Source organism: Erpetoichthys calabaricus, chromosome 2 (assembly GCF_900747795.2).
Source record: "Erpetoichthys calabaricus chromosome 2, fErpCal1.3, whole genome shotgun sequence".
Classification (NCBI taxonomy): Eukaryota; Metazoa; Chordata; class Cladistia; order Polypteriformes; family Polypteridae; genus Erpetoichthys; species Erpetoichthys calabaricus.
Window position 1 is genome coordinate 83,151,344 of NC_041395.2, and position 23,605 is coordinate 83,174,948.

General features: G+C 36.5%; 1 protein-coding gene across 1 annotated transcript in view; it reads right to left on the bottom strand.

The window, feature by feature from the left end:
* The window catches only part of nes (nestin), a 52,775-nt gene that overhangs the window by 11,732 nt on the left and 17,438 nt on the right, over positions 1-23,605 (bottom strand). The window contains exon 2 of the mRNA XM_051923302.1: positions 22,634-22,758. Within this exon, the coding sequence (XP_051779262.1) occupies positions 22,634-22,758 (125 nt within the window). The remainder of the gene's footprint in view (positions 1-22,633; positions 22,759-23,605) is intronic.

Consider the following 23,605-nt stretch of genomic DNA (forward strand, 5'->3'; position numbering starts at 1 on the left):
GTTTGGGTAAGGCACCTTCCCCTCTTCTGGTAGGGATGCCCAGTCATTCCATGTGGCACTAACAATTTACTTCACCATTTATGTATTCATTTTATAATTACATATTTTAATGGCGATTATTCACATACAGTTTGATTCCCAGCCCTCATATATATATATATATATATACTGTGTATATATATATATATATATATATATATATATATATATATATATGGTTGAAATAGTTTACTGTCAAATAATGCAAAGAGTACGCGACACGTGTTTCGCCCTAATTCTGGGCTCATCAGGCGTACACACTGACGTCCGAGGTTCAATTCCCCGTGGGGGGGGTGCAGTGAGTGTGTACGCCTGATGAGCCCAGAATTAGGGCGAAACACGTGTCGCGTACTCTTTGCATTATTTGACAGTAAACTATTTCAACCATTCTATGATCTGCTTCTCGCAACTGAAATGAGGGCACCGTGGCGGATGTTAGCTGACTTGCTGACCAACCACAAGTGTTACCTGGTAGGTAACCACCCATAAAATCAGATTGTGACACAGACTACGAATGCAATGAATATATATATATATATATATATATATATATATATATATACACATATATACATACACATAAATATATATATAATAAATGCATAAACAACAAAAATAGCATCATAAATGCTGACATAATAACATAATTTCCTGTTAAAACAGTTTTATACCTTCAATATATAGAAAAATTCGAATTCATACTGTCTTCCATCCATTTTTATAAGTCTTACAGAAATATGTTAATGGTCTTAGATTGGCTGAAGACATTCTCAGGCCAGTATCTGCTAAGAGAGACTACTAAGAAGTGAAGCACTCTGCCATGACATAATGTTTAACTAAGACACGTCTCCCAGAGTGCTGCCACAAAGACACAAAGGAGTGCTCTGCATAGCCACATTGTTATGGTAATGATCTGACAGGCTTCTTATTGTGAGACCATCTGGAACTTCAAATCCTTCAAGTTACAAACCGATACACATGAATAACATTGCACAGATACAAAAGTAACTGTAATTACTGGCCTTGTTATTAAAAATGAATACATGGTGGAAATGTGTGCAAAACTATGCAGTACACAGAGATCCATTCTTTCATATTTTTGAGAAAATACCTCACACACAGTTCATATGTAGTATTCTTAGAAACTGCAAGTTAAAAGTTGTGAATGGATGGGACAATGATTTGGATCCCTTGAAAAGACAAATTTGTCATGCATAAAATTTAAGCAGTTCCTCAAAGCAATATTTTTTTAATCGTTCTGTCCATTTTCTAATTTTTTTTGTTTGTTTTAGTCATCGAAAGCCAGAGCCTGTTATGGTACCAATGGACACAAAGCAAGAACCAATCCTGAACACGAGGTTAGTCCATTACAATGCATGCTTACGTATCCACACCACACCAACTTAGTGCTATGTCTGCACCTAACAGCATGTCTTCAGACAATGGATGGAAAACACTTGAATCCCATGTTTTACAAACAGTATGCCTCACATCTGCAGCCCACATGATGGAATAGCCATTCAAATTCATTGAGTCATAAACAGTCTCTCAAACCAAGGTTAGTTATCTAGAGGTATTTGCCTTATTTTTCTTCTGTGCTTCCTGAAGACATACTGTACTGTTCAAAAAGGAAATCACAGCAGGGATGTAAAATCAAGTCTACTGCCATCACAACAGTATCAAATCAGATTTTATCAAATACAAATTATACAGTGAAATGCACAGTTGCTCAACTCCAATAACTGCTTTTACGAAGAATACAAAAAGGTAATAACAATAATACACGACTTATAATAGCAAAAACCATTAATAGAATTATAAATACGTGATTTAAAAAATAACTAAATAAATGACCTAATAGTGTAAATTACTTAATATAAGAGAGTTAACCACAGGGTATCATGTGTTTCTAGACAATAGTGTCACAAATAATTTTCTTTCCCCTTGTCTGACATCATTAAGTGTATATGTCCTAGAAGTTACAGAGCACACACCCAGGGATGCATTTAGCTGACAGCGCCATTCTCTGCCGAGTTTTGCAGACCTGCTGTGTGTTGTTCCCCAAGCCAGGCGCTGCTACTTCCTGTCAGGATACTTTCAATGGTGGATGTGTAGGAAGTTCTTTTGTAATTGGGACGGCAACCTGAAATCCCTGAGGTGGGAAAGACATTGTTGTGCCTTCTTTGTGTCCATGTGTGTGGACCAGGGTAGGTCCTCTGTGAGGTGGGCACTTTGGTATCTGAAGCTGTCCACTCTCTCTTCCTGAGTGTGTTTTACATTGAGGGGAGGGTAATGCTGCCTCAGCATCATAGAAGTGATTTATTTAATCCATTGATTTTCTGAATCTTCATTTTCCTTTACATGGTGATGGAGATCTGGGGTCTATCTTAAACAAAGAGGCACATAGCTGGACAGAATGCAAAAGCTTTACAAACACATGGACATTGACCAAGCTGGAAATTAACCTCTGGTCCCTGAGCCAGCAATGCGAGCCACCATGAGTTATTACCATCCACTTAAAACTCAAATAATCAAAGATACAAGTAGTAGTTAATGGCTAAGTAGCAAGAACAAGGCTGGCAAAATGGCTGGCTTGGGTAACATCTAGCTGAGCATCTCATAATTCTGACAAGAGGAAAATTAATCACCAACTATTTGTGTGGTGCATCATAACAATTATAATGAAAGTAAACAGTTAACCTTTGGAAAGTTTGCGAAACTAGAAATTTTATTCCACAATGGCTAGTGTTAGGCAACCTCAATAACTAGTCTTCATTAGCAGGAGAATCACGTACTCAAGGACATCAGTGGGAATTAAGGAATAAGTGCATTTAAAACTGAAGCAAGGAAGCCCTTCTTTTTGCAAAGAGTTGTGAGACTCTGGAATAAACTATCAAGACAAGCAGTTAAAGCATAAACCTTGACAACCTTTGGGAAGGATCTGGATGAGATACTGTGACAGCTTAGATATTAGCTAAACAAACTGCTTTGATGGACTGAATGATCGCCTCTCGTTTATCAAATTTCTTATGTTCTTTTAGAAAAACCAACAGCATCTACTGCTGGAACATGAAACACAGAAACTGTTGGACTGCTAGGTTACAGGATTTAATAAGAAATCATGAGAATGCTCATAAAGTCAACAGAAATAGTTATACATTTTGTATGATGAAGACTACAATTTGTTCTATGTAGTGCATAAAGTAAAATATCTTTATCAACAGCCCACAATAAAAATATTTATACAATTAAATACAAAAACACAAAGCGTAACCACAATGTGGGTAAATGTTTAAGGTTGTGGTATTGTTTGTTTTATTTTTTTCTCTTTTGGAAACTTATTTTTCTTTTTGGAAATTGCCTGTGTAGTTTGTTTTGTTTAACTGTCTGTTTTTTGTTTCTTTCTTGATTAATCCATTGCTTCATAAGTTGCAGTGGTATCACGGATGTTTTGCTGTAAGGAGATTATCGGTTTGCTTCACGGGTCCTCCCTGTGTGGAGAGCACTTTGAGTAGTGAGAAAAGTGCTGTATAAATGTAAAGAACGACTATTATTACTATTTATAATTTAAGATCCCACATTGGAAGAAGTACTCTACTTGGCTTTTTTTTAAAGGAACATTTTGGCAGAATTAGGAAATTGTGCTAGAAAGAGGCACAGGGGTCTCACTGCTATCACCTTTGAGCTGAACCCAGTCAAGTCTACTTGAGACGTTTTGTATTTGAATTGGGACATTTGTAATAACATGCTGACAACAAAAGCTGAGGATAATTCAATGATCAGTCTTACCATTAAAACGAAAGCTTGAAATAATGAATTAGAGATGATAAGAAATTGCTAAGACTGGGGTGATCTTTATGTCAAAATGTGATGAGTGCAGCAATCGATAGTTGACTGATTTGTTTCAGGTTAATAAGTGAGACTGAATATGGCAACCTTGTATATTCACTAGCCACACTTTCTGCCTATATCGTGCCATTTAGAAGTATATTCCTGATGTATGATATTTTGCGTAATTGCATCTATTTCACTTTGAATTTCATCAGATTATTTTGTGGGTTATAGAAGTAGAGGTGACCTTAGTTGAACTGATGCCATAGTAATTCTGGAGTACTCACCCAGAAAATGGATGATTAGAATCAGTTGCTGGAATTCTTTGGTTGATGACAATGCCTGGCTGAATTCTAACTTTGACCTTTCTCATCAGAGAGAAGATCTTAGCACAAAGGATGTAGAGACACATTTTGACAAATTTCAAAGGAATTCCTGAAAACCTATAGACAAAATGCTGATATCTACCATTTACATTTACTTATTTGTCTGTCTCCTTTATCCAAGTCATCTTACAACATTTATGATACAATTGGTTACATTTCTTTTGGTTTTCCCAATTGGAGCACAAGCAAGTTAAGTGATTTGCTCATTGGTCACAAAGTGTCAGTAGCAGGATTTGAACCCACAACCTTAGGGTATGAAGTGCAAAACCATAATCACTACACCACACTGCCTACAAACATTCTTTTCTGGAATGGCTCTCTTGTTAAAAAATCTCTGAGACCAGTGCATGAAATTTTCCACAGTTGATCTTTAAAAAGAATTTGAATGTTCAAGAGTTCTGGGTAGACAAGTTGAAGTTTATACTTTTCAGTTCCATTATGTCTGGAGAAAAGCTTATACTGTGTTCCACAAGAGGAACCTCTTACTAGTTCTTAAGCATGGTGGTAGTAGCACTGTGTTGTACTGATATCTGAATTTTCTGATTATAAAACAAAGCAAAAATAATGATAATGGTGAAATAGCACTACTTCCCTACTGACGCCGCACTATTTTCGAACATACCACAACAATACCCTGTAAGCGACACAAATGTTAGATCCGTGTATTTAAACCTAAAGAGATAAAATTAATTAACATATAGTGTGAAGAGTGTCTTTCATGTAATGTTCTTCCCATTACACTAATATATACAAAACTCACAAAAATAAGAACATAGGAAATTTGACAGTTGAGAGGAGACTATTCAGTCCCTCAAGCCAGTTTGTTTAGCTAATAATTAAGCTGTCTCAGTATCTCATCCAGATTCTTCTTAAAGGTTGTCAATTTTCTGCTTCAACTACATGTCTCAGTAGTTTGTTCCAGAGTCCCACAACTCTTGTGTTACCTATTATGCCTACATCTTCTTGTTTCAGAATAAATCTTTGGTGTGTGACTGTATTAAAGGCTTTTGAATATCTAATACAGTACAATTTATACGAGCGAAGAGTCCATAGTGAAACAAAAAATGATTATGGAAAAAGTTGATAAAATTAACAATTAACATGACATCTGTTGCAATGTCATGATTTGAAAATGCTTTGCTGAACAAGTTGCCACTTTTAAAGGCACCATAAGTTCAGCATTGAAGATGTAATCAAAAGAATGTTAAATCATCCTTCTTTGAGCAAAACTAAACTAAAGTCTACTTTGGAACAGCTGAAGACAAAGACATTTACACAAGTTTTCGATGACCTATTCAAAGTTTATGCCTACCTTCTGATGATATTTTCTAGGATCCGCTGAAAAACAATGTAATTGTGTTACTAAGTTGAAGAAGTTCTATATAATTGTTGAGCCAAAACTTCTCAACTGTGGCATGAAACATTAATCAATAACTAGTGAAATGCCTGCTTGTAGTTGTTGATGCCAAAATCACCATAGCCAGTTATTGAGGCCAAGGGGAAATTGATTTAATCCACCTGAAGAGAATGCAAATAATATCACAGTTACATCCAAAAAATCAATTTACACTGGACTTGCTATAAAATCAGTTAATAATCATTCACAATTACTGTATGTTTTTGGCAAGTAGAGTATTCTTGGATATCCATTACAAACCAGCTATTAACAGTCCATTAAGATTTTAACTATACTTTTATTTTAAGAATGACTAGTTTTGTCATTCTTCATTGTTTTTTATACCATGTTTAACAAGGCTTTCGATATATTTTATAACACGTCTACTGGTAATACCTGCTTTTAATGGGTACCTAACCTACAGTATAATGGTTTGTCCTGATCTGCCTTTGTAAGAACACAAGCTGGTAGTTTGACTAAACCAATTCCAGCATTCCAACAGTTGGATCTTGTTTCTGCTTCAGGTCACTGAATTCAGTTTGATGGATCAACATTTGCCTGGGGACCTGAGGCATGTATTTGATGACTTCACACTGAGCTTGAAAAAAATCTAAAAGACTTGCAACTCAACTTGGACTTGAACAGCAATGACTTCCACTTGGACTTCTACTTTTGCCTCATGACTCATAAAAGCATTTTTTCTTCTGCCAGGATGCGGAGAATAGACTTAGGTTACATTGAAAACTAGTTAATCCATCCTAAATATAATTTTTTTGAACAGATAATAAAAATCATTAAAATTCATAAAATGTTTTACTGCCTTCATCAATTAACCAATCGGAAACACTGAATATGATCACTCTCTTAATTCTCCCTTTGGTGCTCAGAGAAAAAAAAAAGCTTTCATTTTTAATAAAATGCATAAAATAATTTGTTCACTTGCTGTTACTCTTCAAGTTTCTTCTTTTTCGGTGAAATAATCTATCCCATGCTGCTCCTGGACTCTGCATCATTCTTTGGGCTGCCCAAGAAGCCAGCAGTAATGAAAAAAACACCTTAAATATATTACATGAAAACCAGCAGAAATAAGATCAGCTAATGCTATGGGCTGCTGCCGAACTGCAAGATTATATATAAAAAACAAAGAAAAAACTATAATTGACTTAACATAAATATATCTCTATTAAGTATGATATAAATAAAAAAAAACAGATTTTATGTGTGATGAAGATGATTATTGAATATAACATGACGGGAATTACAGTAATAATAAGTGGAAATGATAAATGTTACCACTAATGGTTATCTATCTCTCACATACTGTACATACCAGTCTAGTGTAAAATTAACTCTGTCCATTAGTTCTTGTGTGAATATCACTAGTTAATATTAGCTAAAACAGAGTGCTTCAAGAAAGTAATTCTGGATAAAATGCTGAAAAGCCTACATAGTATTATTAGAGTTTGGTTTCTGTTAGTTTAGATTATCATGCGCTGACTGCTTATTAACAATCAGATTTTCACAGCAGACGTACATTCAGTTCAGAAGAGCCTGTAGGGTCAAATCTACATTGGTTAAGACTCAAGCTGTGGCAGCTAAAGAATGGCCAGATCTCTTTACCCACCCAGTGGCCAATGTCTGCTCCGCTGTGTCTGTGCACGCTGCATGAATAGAATGCGTTTGTGTTCATCATTGTCGACTGACAAACTTTCCCAGGGGAACGTAAACTGTTTGACGTTCCAGCAGCTGGATAACTGTGCAATGGGATCTTTCTCTTTTGTCGCTGTCATTCTCTAGCACAGGATTTGATTTTCTTATTGTGGTCAAATCAGTTTTTGCCATACATTGGTACTATGGGAATTTGTGAAATTCCCCCAGAAACAGATTATTGAGACGATTATATACATTACAGCTTTAATCATGGCAAGCAGATGGTTTTAAAAAAATGTGCACAAAGTAAATGTTTTAAAAAGTACCTGCAGGGAGAAAGTGCTTCTTATTGTTAACATATAAATAGTTTTACAATTTCATTAGGTTTAATGAGTTTTAAGTAACATAAACTATGATTTAATCTAACTAAATTGAATGACAACTGCTTAATACCATTTTCCACACATAGTTAAAAGTTAGTTAAAACTGAATAGTAAAGTCACACAGTGTTCTTTAAAATCCTGTATTCAAGACTAAGACATCTAAGACAGGTTGAAATCGAAGTAATCCATGTATACTTCATGATTTTTATTTGATAGATAGTCTGGTATTATAATAATACACACCCGATCCCTTTACTTCACTGCCTACTTTTCACTTCCTCTCAGCCTCACTTGTCAAACTGACCACTCTTAAAGTTGAAGTGTTTTGTTAGGAAACTGTGGCGGTGGTTGCTACCACATTGGCCTAGCTTAGCAACTCTAACCAAGTTATATCGGGGCTTTGGCTTCCCAATGTATGCATACTTTATCGTTATTTTCTCTCATCCATTGCCCATTATGCAAAGTTACCAGTCATTAGTATTACAGCTACAGCAATACATGGCCCAAGCGGATGCAAGAAAGTCGCTAACATGTTGCTGTTGTGGCTGTATAACATTGGACAACATAATAGGTAAATAAGACCAATTTCCTAATTTTTTATACCCCTATTTGGTATTTATCTAGATAGATAGATAGATAGATAGATAGATAGATAGATAGATAGATAGATAGATAGATAGATAGATAGATAGATAGATAGATAGATAGATAGATAGATACTTTATTAATTCCAAGGGGAAATTCACATACTCCAGCAGCAGCATACTGATAAAAATAATATTAAATTAAAGAGTGATAAAAATGCAGGCATACGGACAGTAACTTTGTATAATGTTAACGTTTATTTATTTGGAATTGAAGAGTCGCATAGTGTGGGGGAGGAACGATCTCCTCAGTCTGTCAGTGGAGCAGGACATTGACAGCAGTCTGTCGCTGAAGCTGCTCCTCTGTCTGGAGATGATACTGTTCAGTGGATGCAGTGGATTCTCCATGACTGACAGGAGCCTGCTCAGTGCCCGTCACTCTGCCACAGATGTCAAACTGTCCAGCTCCGTGCCTACAATAGAGCCTGCCTTCCTCACCAGTTTGTCCAGGTATGAGGCATCCCTCTTCTTTATGTTGCCTCCCCAGCACACCACCGTGTAGAAGAGGGCACTCGCCACAACCCTCTGATAGAACATCTGCAGCATCTTATTGCAGATGTTGAAGGACGCCAGCCTTCTAAGGAAGTATAACCGGCTCCGTCCACAGAGCCGGAGCATCAGTATTGGCAGTCCAGTCCAATTTATCATCCAGCTGCACTCCCAGGTATTTATAGGTCTGTACCCTCTGCACACAGGCACCTCTGATAATCACGGGGTCCAGGAGGGGCCTGGGCCTCCTAAAATCCACCACTACCTCCTTGGTTTTGCTGGTGTTCAGTTGTAGGTGGTTTGAGTCGCACCATTTAACAAAGTCCTTGATTAGGTCCCTATACTCCTCCTCCTGCGCACTCCTGATGCAGCCCACGGTAGCAGTGCCGTCAGCGAACTTTTGCACGTGGCAGGACTCCAAGTGCAACGGTGACATTTTTATGTCATGTTTTTTGTCACACTTTAAATCAGGCTTATTTTAAAACCTACACATATAAGTTTGGTATCTTTTCAGAATTTATAGAACTTTAAAGTAAGTTATTAGATTTTCAGATTCCATTTTTAAATTATAAACTAAAAAATATCAAGAACTCACATCTCGCAAGACGGGACTTTGAGGCAAAAGATATAATAGCACAGCTGCTGTGCAGGCTTTTAAATGTTCGAAGCACCGCGCAAGATGCAGATCATGCGGCACGGCAGCAGCAGCAAGCCACAGCTGTTCGAGCAAAGAGGAGGTAAAAAAAACCTGTATGTGTTCCGCATTGTGTCATCGTTTAAGAGGGGGTTTCGGAGGAGAGACCCACGTCTCCTTGGGGTGTGTTCAGCCCCCCTCTTCACAACGCAAAAGTGGCTGGCAAGTGAAGCGAGCAAGGGGGAGCCCCCAGTATATATATATATATATATATATATATATATATATATATATATATATATATATATATGTATATATATATATATATATATATATATATATATATATATATATATATATATATATATATATATATAATATATATATTATTTTTCTGACCCTTCTTTTAATGTTTGGCCTATTTTAAAATTTTTCTTCCTAATGCTAGCAATGAAACAGACACACAGATACACACACAGACACGTGTCCTTTTATTAAGGTGGATTTTGCTTTTCCACTTTTGTATTGAGGTAATGCAGTGACAAGGAGAACATTACTACAGGGTCTATGTTTGATTTCCCACCTAGCAAGTGCCTGTGCAATGCTTGCATGTTTTCAGTGTGTCTATATGGCTTTTCTTCTGGTGTGCCAGTTTTCTCTTACATCCTCCATCCTAACACAAACATGTGTGAGGTTCACCAATGACTATGAAAAATCACAGAAAAAGTGAATACTGATGTGTGCTACTAATGTGCCCTTTGATGGGTTTTGCATCCCATCCTGGTTGGGTTACTTTTTTGCACCTGATGCTGTCTAGAAATGTCCCAGCAATGTGAAGATGGAAGGATGGCTTTCATCTGTAAAATGAAGTGAGCAAACAACTCAGGGGGAAAATACTTATGGGAAAAAGGTTTTGCATTTTTTCATACTTTACATTTCTTTACTGATGATGAAGGTCCACTGGTGCTGCTGGTTCACTTCTCCAGGGACAAAGCCTTGATTCCCAAGCTAACTTCCTTCAGTGGAGTGGTTGTGCTTTTTCCTTGTGCCTGTGTAGGCTTTCTGTAAGGACCCTAGTTTTCTCTCACAGACATTTTAGATTAATCAGCCTCCCTACACTGAATATGTGTAAGTGAATTTGTGTCCCAAGTGGGGATGGTTAATGCTTGGTGTCAGATGGTTCCCTAAATAGGTTCTTGCTCCCCCTTACTCCATTATTAGACTAAGTAGATTAAGTCAAAGGCTGAATGGATTAATTTGTTTGCAGTCTGACATAATGAATGGCTATAGTAATGTTAGAACACTATAGACCACCTCATTTAAGTACAAACATCCACTAGAATATTAAGGAATGCAATACATTGGTATCTATCTATCTATCTATCTATCTATCTATCTATCTATCTATCTATCTATCTATCTATCTATCTATCTATCTATCTATCTATCTATCTATCTATGCATTTCATAGCTAGCCATTTATTGGCAGTATAAAAATAAGGATTTCTCTCTTTTAGGTTTGGCTGTTCCTTAAAATAAATAATTAAATATCAAAAGAATCCTAACAATTCCTAAATCAGAGAGCACTTTCCTTAACATTTCAGCTCATCTACTGACACTGTGTTTCCTTTAACCCCCCAGTCCTTTGTGATGACTGACCACTTCTGGTAAGTGAGTTTCGTCATGAATAATTCATAGGTTGGCCTGAAAATCTTTAGGGCTTCTTAATAGAAGAAATATTTCAAACAAAATACAAACATCTGCTTCATTATTGTGGTGTACAGTTATTCTGACTTTTAAACTAAATAAGACTAAAATGCTGGTATCCTGGATCAGCACGGTAGTGCTTTTACCACTTTGAATGGTACTTGATAACAAATGGAGTACAATGAAAGGGGTGAAAAAAAGCTTTTGAAAAATCTGTGCTTGATTTTCTGTGACATACTCCATCTCTTCTTTAACATGCAGAGCAGAAGGGGCCCCACTGACTACGATTGCACTCTTTGAGCGAGACAGAAATTCACTTTTTTATATTCCATCTCAGATTAATGGGCTGTCTAAGAGGCTTCTCAGTTCCTCAACTTTTTTTTTCTCCAAAAGCATGTTAAGTAAAATTTGGCAGACTCCATGATCAATCATCAGCCATGAAGGTGGTCTCAACAGATTAAGTCAGCAGCATTTTAAAAATTTTAGGTTTGGTTTTGACACTAATTTCTATTAATTTTTTTTTTCAAGATAGCAATCCTTCAGTAGGCTGTATCTCAATAAGGACAAAGAACAAGTCTCTTTGTGTTGCAGTCCATCGTTACAAAACTGATTCAAAACTTCTGAATAAAGACAGACTGTGTGGTGTGAGTGATCTCATATACTGTATACTGATTTTTAAACAATTCACTTCTCCAGTTTTGAAGCTCACCTGTGTCTCTGAGTTAATAACACATTTTATACTGTACGCACCATACTGCTAATTGCATTCCTTTTTGCTGGGCCTTAATGATTTTGTGACCTCTAGAACTACTGTTAGTGGTGCTCTGTTTAAACAGTTGTCGCAGATGAAAATCAGCAAGCATTGTGATGGCCTCTCTTACTTTATAGCTGGGTTGATCGGCTCAAATAACGGAGGCAGTGATGTTTTAAAAGAGACGTTTGCTAGAAGCAAAAGAATGCTTGAGAACTGTACAGTATCCGCTATGTATGGCACACCAAAATCCTGTCCTTTTTCAGAATTTTGATCCAGCCAAGTGTTAGGCTGTGATAAGTGCGCACTGACAAAGATTTGATTGATTAGTGAAAATGAACAGGCACAGCCATTTGAAAGTATGTGGGAACACCTCAAGAACAGCATGGAGACAAACACAATTCCTCAGAGCAGAGGCTTCCATGTTTGTGGTTGAGTGTAATTCCATAGCATTGTGAAAAGCTGCTGAAAATGAATGCAGTAAGGCTACGTCACTCAAACAAACTAACAGATAGTGGTGCCATTTGTTAAACGGATTTGTAACCATATTATATATCAATATCATCCACATACATTTGCTACCAAGGTTATGTAACATTTTGAACTTGACTGACAGAAAAAATTGAAATATTGTACCACAGTTTAAGATTCTCACCATTAAACCATAATTGGTTTGCTCAAGATGAAGTAAGATGAGGTTGCAAATGTAGAAGATTTGAAGAATGGCATATTTTAGGATTTGGTCAACATTTATCATTGGAGCTGTTAGCCTTACATATCAAAGTCTTACCGATAATTTAATTATTATTAATAGCCCATTAAATTTCAGGTAATCAGGCATATAATGTTGCCATAGAAAGGCCCAAACATTGTATCACACACGTAAGCTCATTTACCATGTACTGCATTGTCACTGGTTGTTTCGGAATTATCAAAAACAACTTTTTGTTGTGCTATAAGGTATAACAGCAAGAAACTAAATTGATCTGAATTTTTCAGTTCACTTTTTTAGGGTGAGTCATGAGCAAGGCTGGATTAAGACTACCACAGGCCCCTAGGTGAATTAGGTCCTTAACTTAGAATTGATCAATGCAACACCTAGACACCGGGTCATTTTATTCAATGCTGTAGTTTTTCCTCTTGATTTTGGTGTACAACTCGATTACTTTATCCATTGATCATTTAGACTTTGATCATTTTATGAAAGTGGTGGGAATGGTGATGGTGGATGGCATTGGTGAAAAAGCCCCTTGCCATCACAGACTTCTGATGATAGATCCTCCAATGGTCATGACAAACTGAAACATACTGGCATAGCAGTGAAAGGAACAAGGCAGAAAGAAAGCAGCCATGCATCCACTGAAATGACTGAATCTCAGCTGGAAACTGAGCACTGTGACATAACAACACTGGGTCTATGTGCTCATACTGGACAAGTTTGGAGCAATACATTTCAGTTCACATTCAGATCTTTAGGATGTAAGATGAAAGTAAGTTATACAGAGAAAGCCCACACAGAGATGAGACAGCAAACTTCACATATAGAGAAACCAAAAGAAATGAGAGACAACAGTGATAACAGCTACAACACTGCAACAACTCTCGGCTTCTTGCCACTATTTATTGACCGCCTAAGATGAATAAGGACTTTTTAAATGAACTGTCTGAGTTTGTAAATTCTCTTTGTTCTATGTCATCTAATGTTATTTTATTGAATGATTTTAATATACATATGGACACTGTTACTAATAATCTTACAAGGGATTTTATATTGTGCCTCAATAGTATTGGTCTGCATTAATTTTCAGACTTTCCTACTCACTCACTCTAAAGGCCATATTCTTGATCTTATTTGTTACTCTGCTGTTACTCATTATAATTGTAAGGCATCTGACCTGTCGATATCCGATCACAAACTGGTGTCTTTTAATGTCGACTTAATATTATCTAAATCAAATCTTTTCCATTTAATCTCATTTCACAATATTAAAAATTATTGATTTAATTGCCTTCTCTAATGGTGTCAACAGTCTGCCCAGTAGTGACAATTTGTTTAACCCAGATGAACTAGTTTCCCTCTATAACTATGGACTATGCAGCCTTTTAGATAATCTTGCTCCTCTGAAAACCTGGACTGTCTCTTTCATCCACTCTGCCCCCTGGTTCACCCCGGAACTTCGGCAACTTAAAGCTAAGGGCCGACGTTTATAAAAAGATGGGCTTTGTTGTCCATAAGAATATGTATGATGAACACATGCGCGTCTATAAGGATACTTTGTCTGCAGCAAAAACTACATATTATGCAACACTAATTGGGACTGCTGAAGGGAATACTAGGGCTTTATTTTCAACTGTAAAAAACATCCTACGACCACCTGACAGTCTTCCACCTCAGTTTTACTGTACTGGCCAATGTAACTCTTTTATGACCTTTTTAGATTGGAAATATCCCCAGCAGTTGACTACTTTTGGAAATTTCTGTACACGGAGTCTTTAATGATCCCCATTCTTCTTTTCTTACTAGTTTTAAACTTCCAGCTGTGGATGAAATATTTGGTATTATTAGAAAATCCTAGCCATCTACGTGTCAGCTGGATCCAGTTCCTACATTCTTCCCTAATCTCTGGAATTCTTGCTTTATCCTTTAAAACGGTTGTAATAACTCCAATTCTCAAGAAATCTGGTGCGGATCCCTACAACCTAAATAATTATCGTCCAATCTCAAATTTGCCTTTCCTTTCCAAAACACTTGGAAAAAACTGTTGTTGAGCAGGTTCACTGTTACCATACTGACAATCATTTCTTTGATCAATTTCAGTCTTTCGTACAGAGAGAGCCCTGGTTAAAATCACCAATGACCTGCTGATGGCAGCAGACTCTGGGCTGTTAACCATACTTGTGCTCCTAGATCTGAGTTCTGCCTTTGACACAATCTCTCATGATATTCTCCTTCAGAGATTAAACTCAATTGGTATTATTGGCACTCCACAAGCCTGGTTTAAATCGTACACAGTTTGTACAACTAAACAATTTCAGATCACAAGTTTGTCCAGTTGTTAGTGGTGTTCCCCAGGGCTCTGTCTTGGGCCCTCTTCTGTTTATTTGTTACCTCCTGCCTCTAGGTCACATCTTTAGAAAATCTGATATTCATTTTCACTGTTGTGCTGATGACACCAGGCTCTACCTGTCTACTAAGCCTGATTCCACTCTTCCACCTTCTTCCCTCTCTGACTGTCTGTGGAAGTTAAATCATGACTGACTGCTAATTTGCTTAAATTAAATAGTAATAAAACAGAGGTTCTTCTGGTAGGAACTAAATCTGTTTTGAACAAATGTAATAATATTTCATTGACTATTGATAATTCTCATATCTCTTCTTCCTCCCAGGTTAAGAGCTTAGGTGTTATTCTTGATAGTACCTTAAAATTTGAGGCGCATATTAATAATTTTACTTGGTTTGCATATTTCCATCTACATAATATTAGCCGTTTACGCCCGTCTTAGCAAATTAGTCAGCCTACACACAAAGCCAGTCATACGTTAGACTTAGTAATTACAAAAGGACTAAAAGTTGATGTGAAGTGGATCATTGATATTGGTCTATCAGACCATTTTCTCTTACTATTTAATATAGAAATAATGATAGAAAATATTCATGAGAAGCATATTGTTAAAAAACTCTTCTTTGATTCATCAGCAGCTTCAAAATTTACAAACATTCTAAGCAGCTAGTCCATTTGTAGTGCTTACTACAATCGTGAGAATAACGTAATAATAATTTTAATACTAAGGTGAGAGCTGCTGCTGACATAGTCGCACTTGAAAAGATAGTTAAAAAATCTTCTAGCACTGTTACACCATGGAAGACCTAAAGAGTGTCTGATTTAAAGAGAACATCCCAGTGAGGTGAGTGTAAATGGAGAAAAACTAAGCTAATTATCCACTATTAGATATTGAAGGTTAAAATAACAGAATACAACAACATAGTCCATCTTGAGAGGTGGTGTTATTTCTCTAGAATTATAAATAGCAATGCTAGTAATCCCCAAAATCTTATTCTCTACAATTGATCGTCTGTTAAACTCAGGTCACTCAATGGAATGCCTCCAAAATACTTCCAGTGAAACTTGTGAGGCTTTTGCTATATTTTTTAATCACAAAATTAATGATATTAGAAATAATAAAGTACATCTCCCCAACACTGTTCCTCTTAAGCCTCAGTACTCCATTATAAACAAATTAAATTCTTTCACCAGGATAGATTTACCTCATTTATATAAAATAATTTCTCAACTGAGACCCTCCACCTGTGTCCTTGACCCAATACCAACAAATTTTTTCAAAGAAGTATCGGGTGTGCTAATTGATAGTATTCTTGACATAGTAAACTCGTCATTTGATACGGGGGTCGTCTCAGACTGTCTTAAGATGCTGTAGCTAAACCCCATGCTGAAGAAAAATAATCTTGACTCCTCTGCTTTTGAACATTTTAGACCTATTTCTAACCTGTTTTTCTTAAGTAAAATTCTAGAGAAGGCAGTCATTATGCAGCTTTATGACCACCTCAATAAATATGCCATTCTCGATAAGTTTCAGTCGAGTTTCAGAACAAATCACAGTACAGAAACTGCACTCGTTAAAGTAATAAATGACTTGCGGGTAAATGCAGACAGAGGCCGTTTATCTGTTCTCATCCTCTTAGATCGGAGTGCCGCATTTGATACCATTGATCACAATATTCTTAGAAATCACCTTAGTCAATGGGTGGGCCTCTCTGGCAGTGTCTTAAATTGGTTTGAATCCTACCTGGCAGGTAGAAAATTCATTGTTAGTTGTGGTAATTATTAAATACTTCAAAGACACATGATATTCTATATGGTGTTCTACAAGGCTCTATCCTGGGTCTGCTGCTCTTTTCGATTTAAATGCTTCCATTAGTTCATATTATCTCGGGGCATAACGTGAGCTACCACAGCTATGCTGATGACACAAAACTGTATTTATCGCACCTGACGACCCAGACACTCTTGATTCACTGACACAGTGTCTCACTTGTGTTTCTGAATGGATGAGTAGTAAATTTCTCAAGCTAAATAAAGAGAATACAGAAATTTTAGTGATTGGCAATAATGGATATAATGAGGTTATTAGAAATAAACTTGATGCATTAGGATTAAAAGTCAAGATGGAGGAAAAGAATTTAGGGGTAACTATTGACTCTGATCTGAATTTTAAATCACATATTAATCAGATTACTAGGACAGAATTTTTTCACTTAAGAAATATAGCAAAAGTTAGACCTCTTATAACATTGCAAGATACTGAAAAATTTGTTCACGCTTTTGTTTTTATTCAGCTAGATTACTGTAACGCACTCCTCTCAGGACTACCCAAAAAAGACATAAATCGATTGCAACGAGTGCAGAATGCAGCTGCTAGAATCTTAACTCGGAAATGAAAATCCGAGCACATCACCCCAGTTTTGATGTCACTACATTGGTTGCCTGTGTCATTTAGAATTGACTTTAAAATACTGCTTATGGTTTACAAAGCCTTATATAATCTCGCTCCATTTTATATTTCAGAATGTCTTACACCTTACACTCCAAATTGTAACCTTAGATCTTCAAATGAGTATCTGTTTAGAATTCATTCCAAGAGCTAAACTTGAAAGAAGTGGCAAGGCGGCCTTCTGCTGTTATGCACCTAAAATCTAAAATAGCTTGCCAATAGGAATTTGCCAGACTAATTACAGTGGAGCACTTTAAAACACTGCTGAAAGCACACTATTTTAACATGGCTTTCTAATAGCTTCATCTTAGTTTAATCCTAATGCTCTGTAAATTCAATTAATTATCATTATTATTCAGGGTGGCTCCAAAATCCGTACTAACCCCTATTTTCTCTTCTGTTCTTTTTCCGGTTTTCTGTGGTGGTGATCTGCACCACCACCACCTGATCAAAGCACCATGATGTCCCTACATGGATGGCTTAAAGGCCAGAAGTCCCCATGACCGTCATCATCAATTTCTTCCATGAGAACCCTGAATACAATGAGGACTGATTGAGGTCATTTATGTTGGGTAGAATGCCTAGAGTGGGCTGGGCGGTCTCGTGGCCTCTGAACCCCTGCAGATTTTATTTTTTTCTCCAGCTGTTTTTTTTTTTTTGTTTTTTCTGTCCTCCCTGGCCATCGGACTTTACTTTTATTCTATGTTAATTAGTGTTCCCTAATTTTAATTATTTATTTTGTCTTTTTTCTCTTTCTTCATCATGTAAAGCACTTTGAGCTACATTGTTTGTATGAAAATGTGCTATAGAAATAAATGTTGTTGTTGTTGTCTCTTTCTTCTGCCAGCACTGCTATTCTTCTTCATGCTCTGGTTATACCTCGTATTAATTATTGTAATTCTGTTCTTTCTTGTCTTCCTCACAAACTCCTTTACACGCTCCAATTGGTTCAGAAAGCTGCAGCTCGTATTATTACCAGAACCCCTTCCATAGAACACATTACTCCAGTCCTTCAGCACCTTCACTGGCTCCCTGTTAAATATCGCATTGATTCTAAGATTCTTATTATTATTTACAAGACCCTTCATAATCTGGCACCTCCTTATTTTTCTGATCTTCTTCATATCTTCATTCCTTCTCATATCATTAGATCTTCTTCCTCTATCAGTCTCATTATACCTTCTGCTCACTTGACTACCATGGGGTTTAGAGCTTTCAGTTGAGCAGCCCCACACCTCTGGAATTCTCTCCCACAATATATTTGAAATGTTGACTCTCTTCCCACCTTTAAATTTCATCTTAATAACACATCTTTTTAAGATGGCTTATTCTGTCTGATATTAGCTGATAAAGTTAATTTCAATTTTATTATATTCCATTAATTTTATATTGTGACTGCTGTTATTAATGTGTTCTGTAAGGTGTCCTTGTGTGCCTTGAAAGTTGCCTACAAATAAAGTAAATTATTATTATTATTATTATTTAATTTTCCTATGAAACTTTTTGATAAGACAATCCTGCAGATTGCAATTTTGTGGTACTACAACAGAACAAATAAATGCTTTGAAAACAAGCATTTTTCAATGTTAGAAAATAAAACAGCATAACAGTCATGAATATATAACAAAAAAGCTAGTACTATATATTTTATGACGATTTCAAATCTCACTATTTTTTGTACAATCATCTTTCAGAGATCAGTAAGCCTTTCAAAGTCAGTAATGGCTACTTTGGCGTCACACTCCTTGGGATGTCACAGCCATATGGCCGTTAAAGATTGCATTTCCTCTGCTTATCCATTCCCCTTGTGTTTTTTTGAAGAGCCTTCTGCTTTGCTATTACTTTGCTAGCTCACTTCCTTCTTCCAACTGGAACTGAATCCCCAGTGGAGTCCTTAGATGTCTCTTCCCCTGAACATTAAAGTAAGAACAAATATTGGCAAAATCAAATGGGGCGCCCATTCTGGGCTGAACTAAATTCTTCCCCAAGGCTGTTTTCTCTGTCCCTGCCTATTGTGTTCTTTATCACTCCTTGATCTTATGTTGTCGCCTCCTGTCACATTTGAACAGTGGTTTTAAATGTCTAAATAATTTAAACTATGATTATCTGTATGTGTATTTCTGTGTTTTCTTGAATCCTCTGGGACTAAGTCAAACAGTGTTGTACTGTAATTTAATTATTCATGATTTAGTTGAAGAATACAATATGTGTGTTATAAATCAGCACTGCTGTCTCACAACTCCCTTGATCCAGGCTCACATCACAGCTTGTTTGCACATCCTCCATGCATCTGAGTATTTTTTAACCAGGTACTACTGGTCTCATCCCTTCCCCTGTGTTAGGTTAACTGGTGACTGAGTGTTTGTGTGTGTGTGAATGTGCCCTAAGTGGTGGTCTCTGACATCAGCTAAGAAGGTTCCAATGAATTGGAAAGCTAGTTTGAGAATAAATGATTGAATGGATGAATACAAAAATGCTGTTAAAACAAGTGCATTAAAAAAAAATGGCTTTGATTTGGAGTCGGTACAGCATATTGTCTTTAATTAGTTAAGAAATGATAACAGATTACTAGAAAACATGCCACCCCACCCATTATACATTTGATCATCATTTTCATTATTACAAGCAATTAGGCCTGTTGTAACCCTGGTTGACCAGTTAATATTAATTGCTTGAATAGTTAGGAAACCACATCTGTGTGGACACCTCAACTTTAATAAAGCTTCTGTCCCCCATTAACCATGCATCTCCACCTTTTTGACTGTACCATATGCACTCCATTGCTTTTAATGCAGATGACAAAATTTGCTCTGGTGGAGGTCCAGCCTTGAGGGAGCAGTGGTTATTTCTTTATGCTTTGTGTAAGTCATTACTATTCCAACCTGCAAGTTACCACAGTAAGCAGAATGTTAATTTAAGAAAAAAAATGGTTTCCACAGCATATTGAACAGAACATAAAGATCTGAGTCAACTATGACAAATGCTGTGTATAGCAAATATGTTCATATGGTGGAGCTGGGACTATTTCATGCTCTTCCTACATTTTTATAAGCAGCTTTATTTGCTACAGAATTTTTGAAGAATATGAAAAATGCAACAACATAGAGATTAGCATTTAAAGTATTGTGTTGTTCGTATTTGTTAGTTTCTCTTTTATAGCTGTGTCACTGGTACTGGTCATCTGTAGCAGATCAACACTTTCACATACCTCTTAATAAAATGGTGAGCTGTTAATAACAGGATTAACTGTAAACCAACTAAATTAGGCAGCTCTAGACATTCTTGTCTGAAACCAGGACCATAACTGAAAAGTCTATATGAACTGACAAAGTCCTATTTGACTATACGTTTTAGAAGAAATCTCCCTAATGATACTTTGGTGACCTGCTTTAGGGATCCTATAATAACCAGTACTTGAAATGGAAGGCAGTAATGGCAATACAATAACATCTGTATAGAGTTGAATCTTTGAGCACCAGGATATGTCACCACTAGTGATGAGCAAACCCTATGCATTTTGTTTTGTTGTGAGGTTTGCACTGGGTCCACTAGAAAATGCCAAAACCTTACTGGATCCCACACAAAACATAAATGACTTAATATTTCAACAAAATAGCTGAAGTAGAAGTCCCCTGCATTGAAGAGGCATAATTAAATTTCTCCTGAGTCCATCCATCTGTTTTTAAAGCTCTCATACTTCATTTCAGGAATGTAGGGGGCGGCAGAACTGGGCTCAATCTGTCTCAGAGTACTGCTATGCACACAGCTATGCTCATTTTATTTAGATTCACCAAATAATCCAACACTCACGTATTTGGAAAAAGGAAGAAATGCAGACATACACATGGCAAGGACATGAAAATGCCTTACATGGACATGAGACTTTTGAGACATGAGACACAAAAGAGTCAGCAGCTTACCGGTATTATTCTTGGAGATAGCAGGGGAATTAAGAAAGTGCTTCACTGAAGTCTGGATCTGGACATGATTGTTTCAATGCTATTTTGTTTTGTTATTTATTTACTTTGTTGTGGTGTTTTGTTTGGTCTTTTTCCTAATTTTGTTCTTCTTTCGGCCCTCACACTGTTGAGCATTGAGGACAATAATTCACATGGGAGATGGACCAACGGTTGGCATGCTGCTGGTGTCATTACTCTGTATATCCATATTGGTGTCATTTGGTATTTAAGCAGTTGAAAAGCGCAGTGTGCTATCACTTAATAGTCAGCTACAAGTGGAGACCTTTCGAGTTAGTAGCAAAATTCTAGTCAAGAAAACAGTCATAAAAAGAGCAACATTTAAATGAGAGTAGGAATTTTGTTTTGTTTTATAGAAAAGTCTTTCATTGGCTCTTAATAATAGAAAGAATGACCCTGGAGTGAGAGCTCTAAATAAAGATAAAAAAACCCTTCAGTTTCAGCTTTTTTTTAAATGTCTTTAACCTTGGTGTTTCCTTGTATTGAATTTGGCTCTGCTGTTCTTCAGGCTAATTGAGTGTGATAAAAAATTTTTGCTTTTTTCAGCCTTTCCACAAGGTTTAAATTGACAATTTCATGATCTTGAAAAAAAACAAAGGGGCTTTAAAGGGAACAGCCAAAAACAGAGCCATTGAAACACGCAAACTGGAAGCACAGTTGAACAAAAGATCTGCAACAAAGTTCAAAATGAAAAGTGGAATTCTTAATTCAAGTGATGTAGCAAAAGATGTACGCCAAAACTAATGAAAATGAGCTCAAACCAAATGACTTTCTATTCAAAAACAAACCTAAACTATACAGTGAGTTATCTCAAAGCTAAGCTAGAGAGCATCGAGCCCCTCCATCTTAAATAAAGTAACATCATGGCATCACACATATCAACGCTGCTGGTCATAATGGATTTTTATGAACAATAAGGCTACTGCACAAAATGGCAATGTCTGAGAGGGAAAGTATCAGAACAAAATGGCATCATTGATATAATGATAAACAGTAATCAAAAGAACAAAAATTAACAAAGAATTAAAGTTCAGAATAACAATAGATATGTCCAAACCACAATATATGACAATGTGTTATTAGAGCTACACACCCAGTTTTTATTGTAGAAATGTTATTTTTTGTGTTACTGAGGTGCTCAATTTTGAATGCATGGTTGTATTCTACTAACTTGATAAACTAGTTTATGTTGATTTAATCTTTACATTTTCATTAAAGCTTATGCACAAGGTTACCTGTAAGTAGCCACTTCAAGGCACAGTGACATTTTCAGTTGCATGAGCTGCTGACGGTCATTAAGAATATGAGAGATCTGATCACTGAGTGCCTCCTTTTCCATTTCAAGTGTTTCAATTAAGGCCTAAAAGGAAATAAGCAAACAATGTTCTCATTATAAATGGAGTCATACTGACAGTGCATTTAAGTCTGTTTAAGAATGTTTAATAATTTATTTATTTATTTGTATGTATACACAAAATAACATCAGGTATAAGTTAATGACAATAGACCATTGACTTCATTAGTCTTCTTTTGGTAGCTAACAGCCAACATTGTCTCAATATCTCATCCAGATACTAGTCATATGAAAAAGTTTGGGAACCCCTCTTAATTCTTTTTGTTTATCATTGGCTGAGATTTCAAAGTAGCAACTTCCTTTTAATATATGACATGTCTTATGGAAACAGTAGTATTTCAGCAGTGACATTAAGTTTATTGGATTAACAGAAAATATGCAATATGCATCATAACAAAATTAGACAGGTGCAAAAATTTGGGCACTCCAACAGAGATATTACATTAGTACTTAGTTGAGCCTCCTTTTGCAAATATAACAGCCTCTAGACGCCTCCTATAGCCTTTGATGAGTGTCTGGGTTCTGGATGGAGGTACTTTTGACCATTCTGCCATACAAAATCTCTCCAGCTCAGTTAAATTTGATGGCTGCCGAGCATGGACAACCTGCTTCAAATCATCCCATAGCTTTACAATGATATTCAAGTCAGGGGATTGTGACGGCCATTCCAGAACATTGTACTTCTCCCTCTGCATGAATGCCTTTGTAAATTTCGAACTGTGTTTTGGGTCATTGTCTTGTTGGAATATCCAACCCCTGCGTAACTTCAACTTTGTGACTGATGCTTGAACATTATCCTGAAGAATTTGTTGATATTGGGTTGAATTCATCCGACCCTCGACTTTAACAAGGA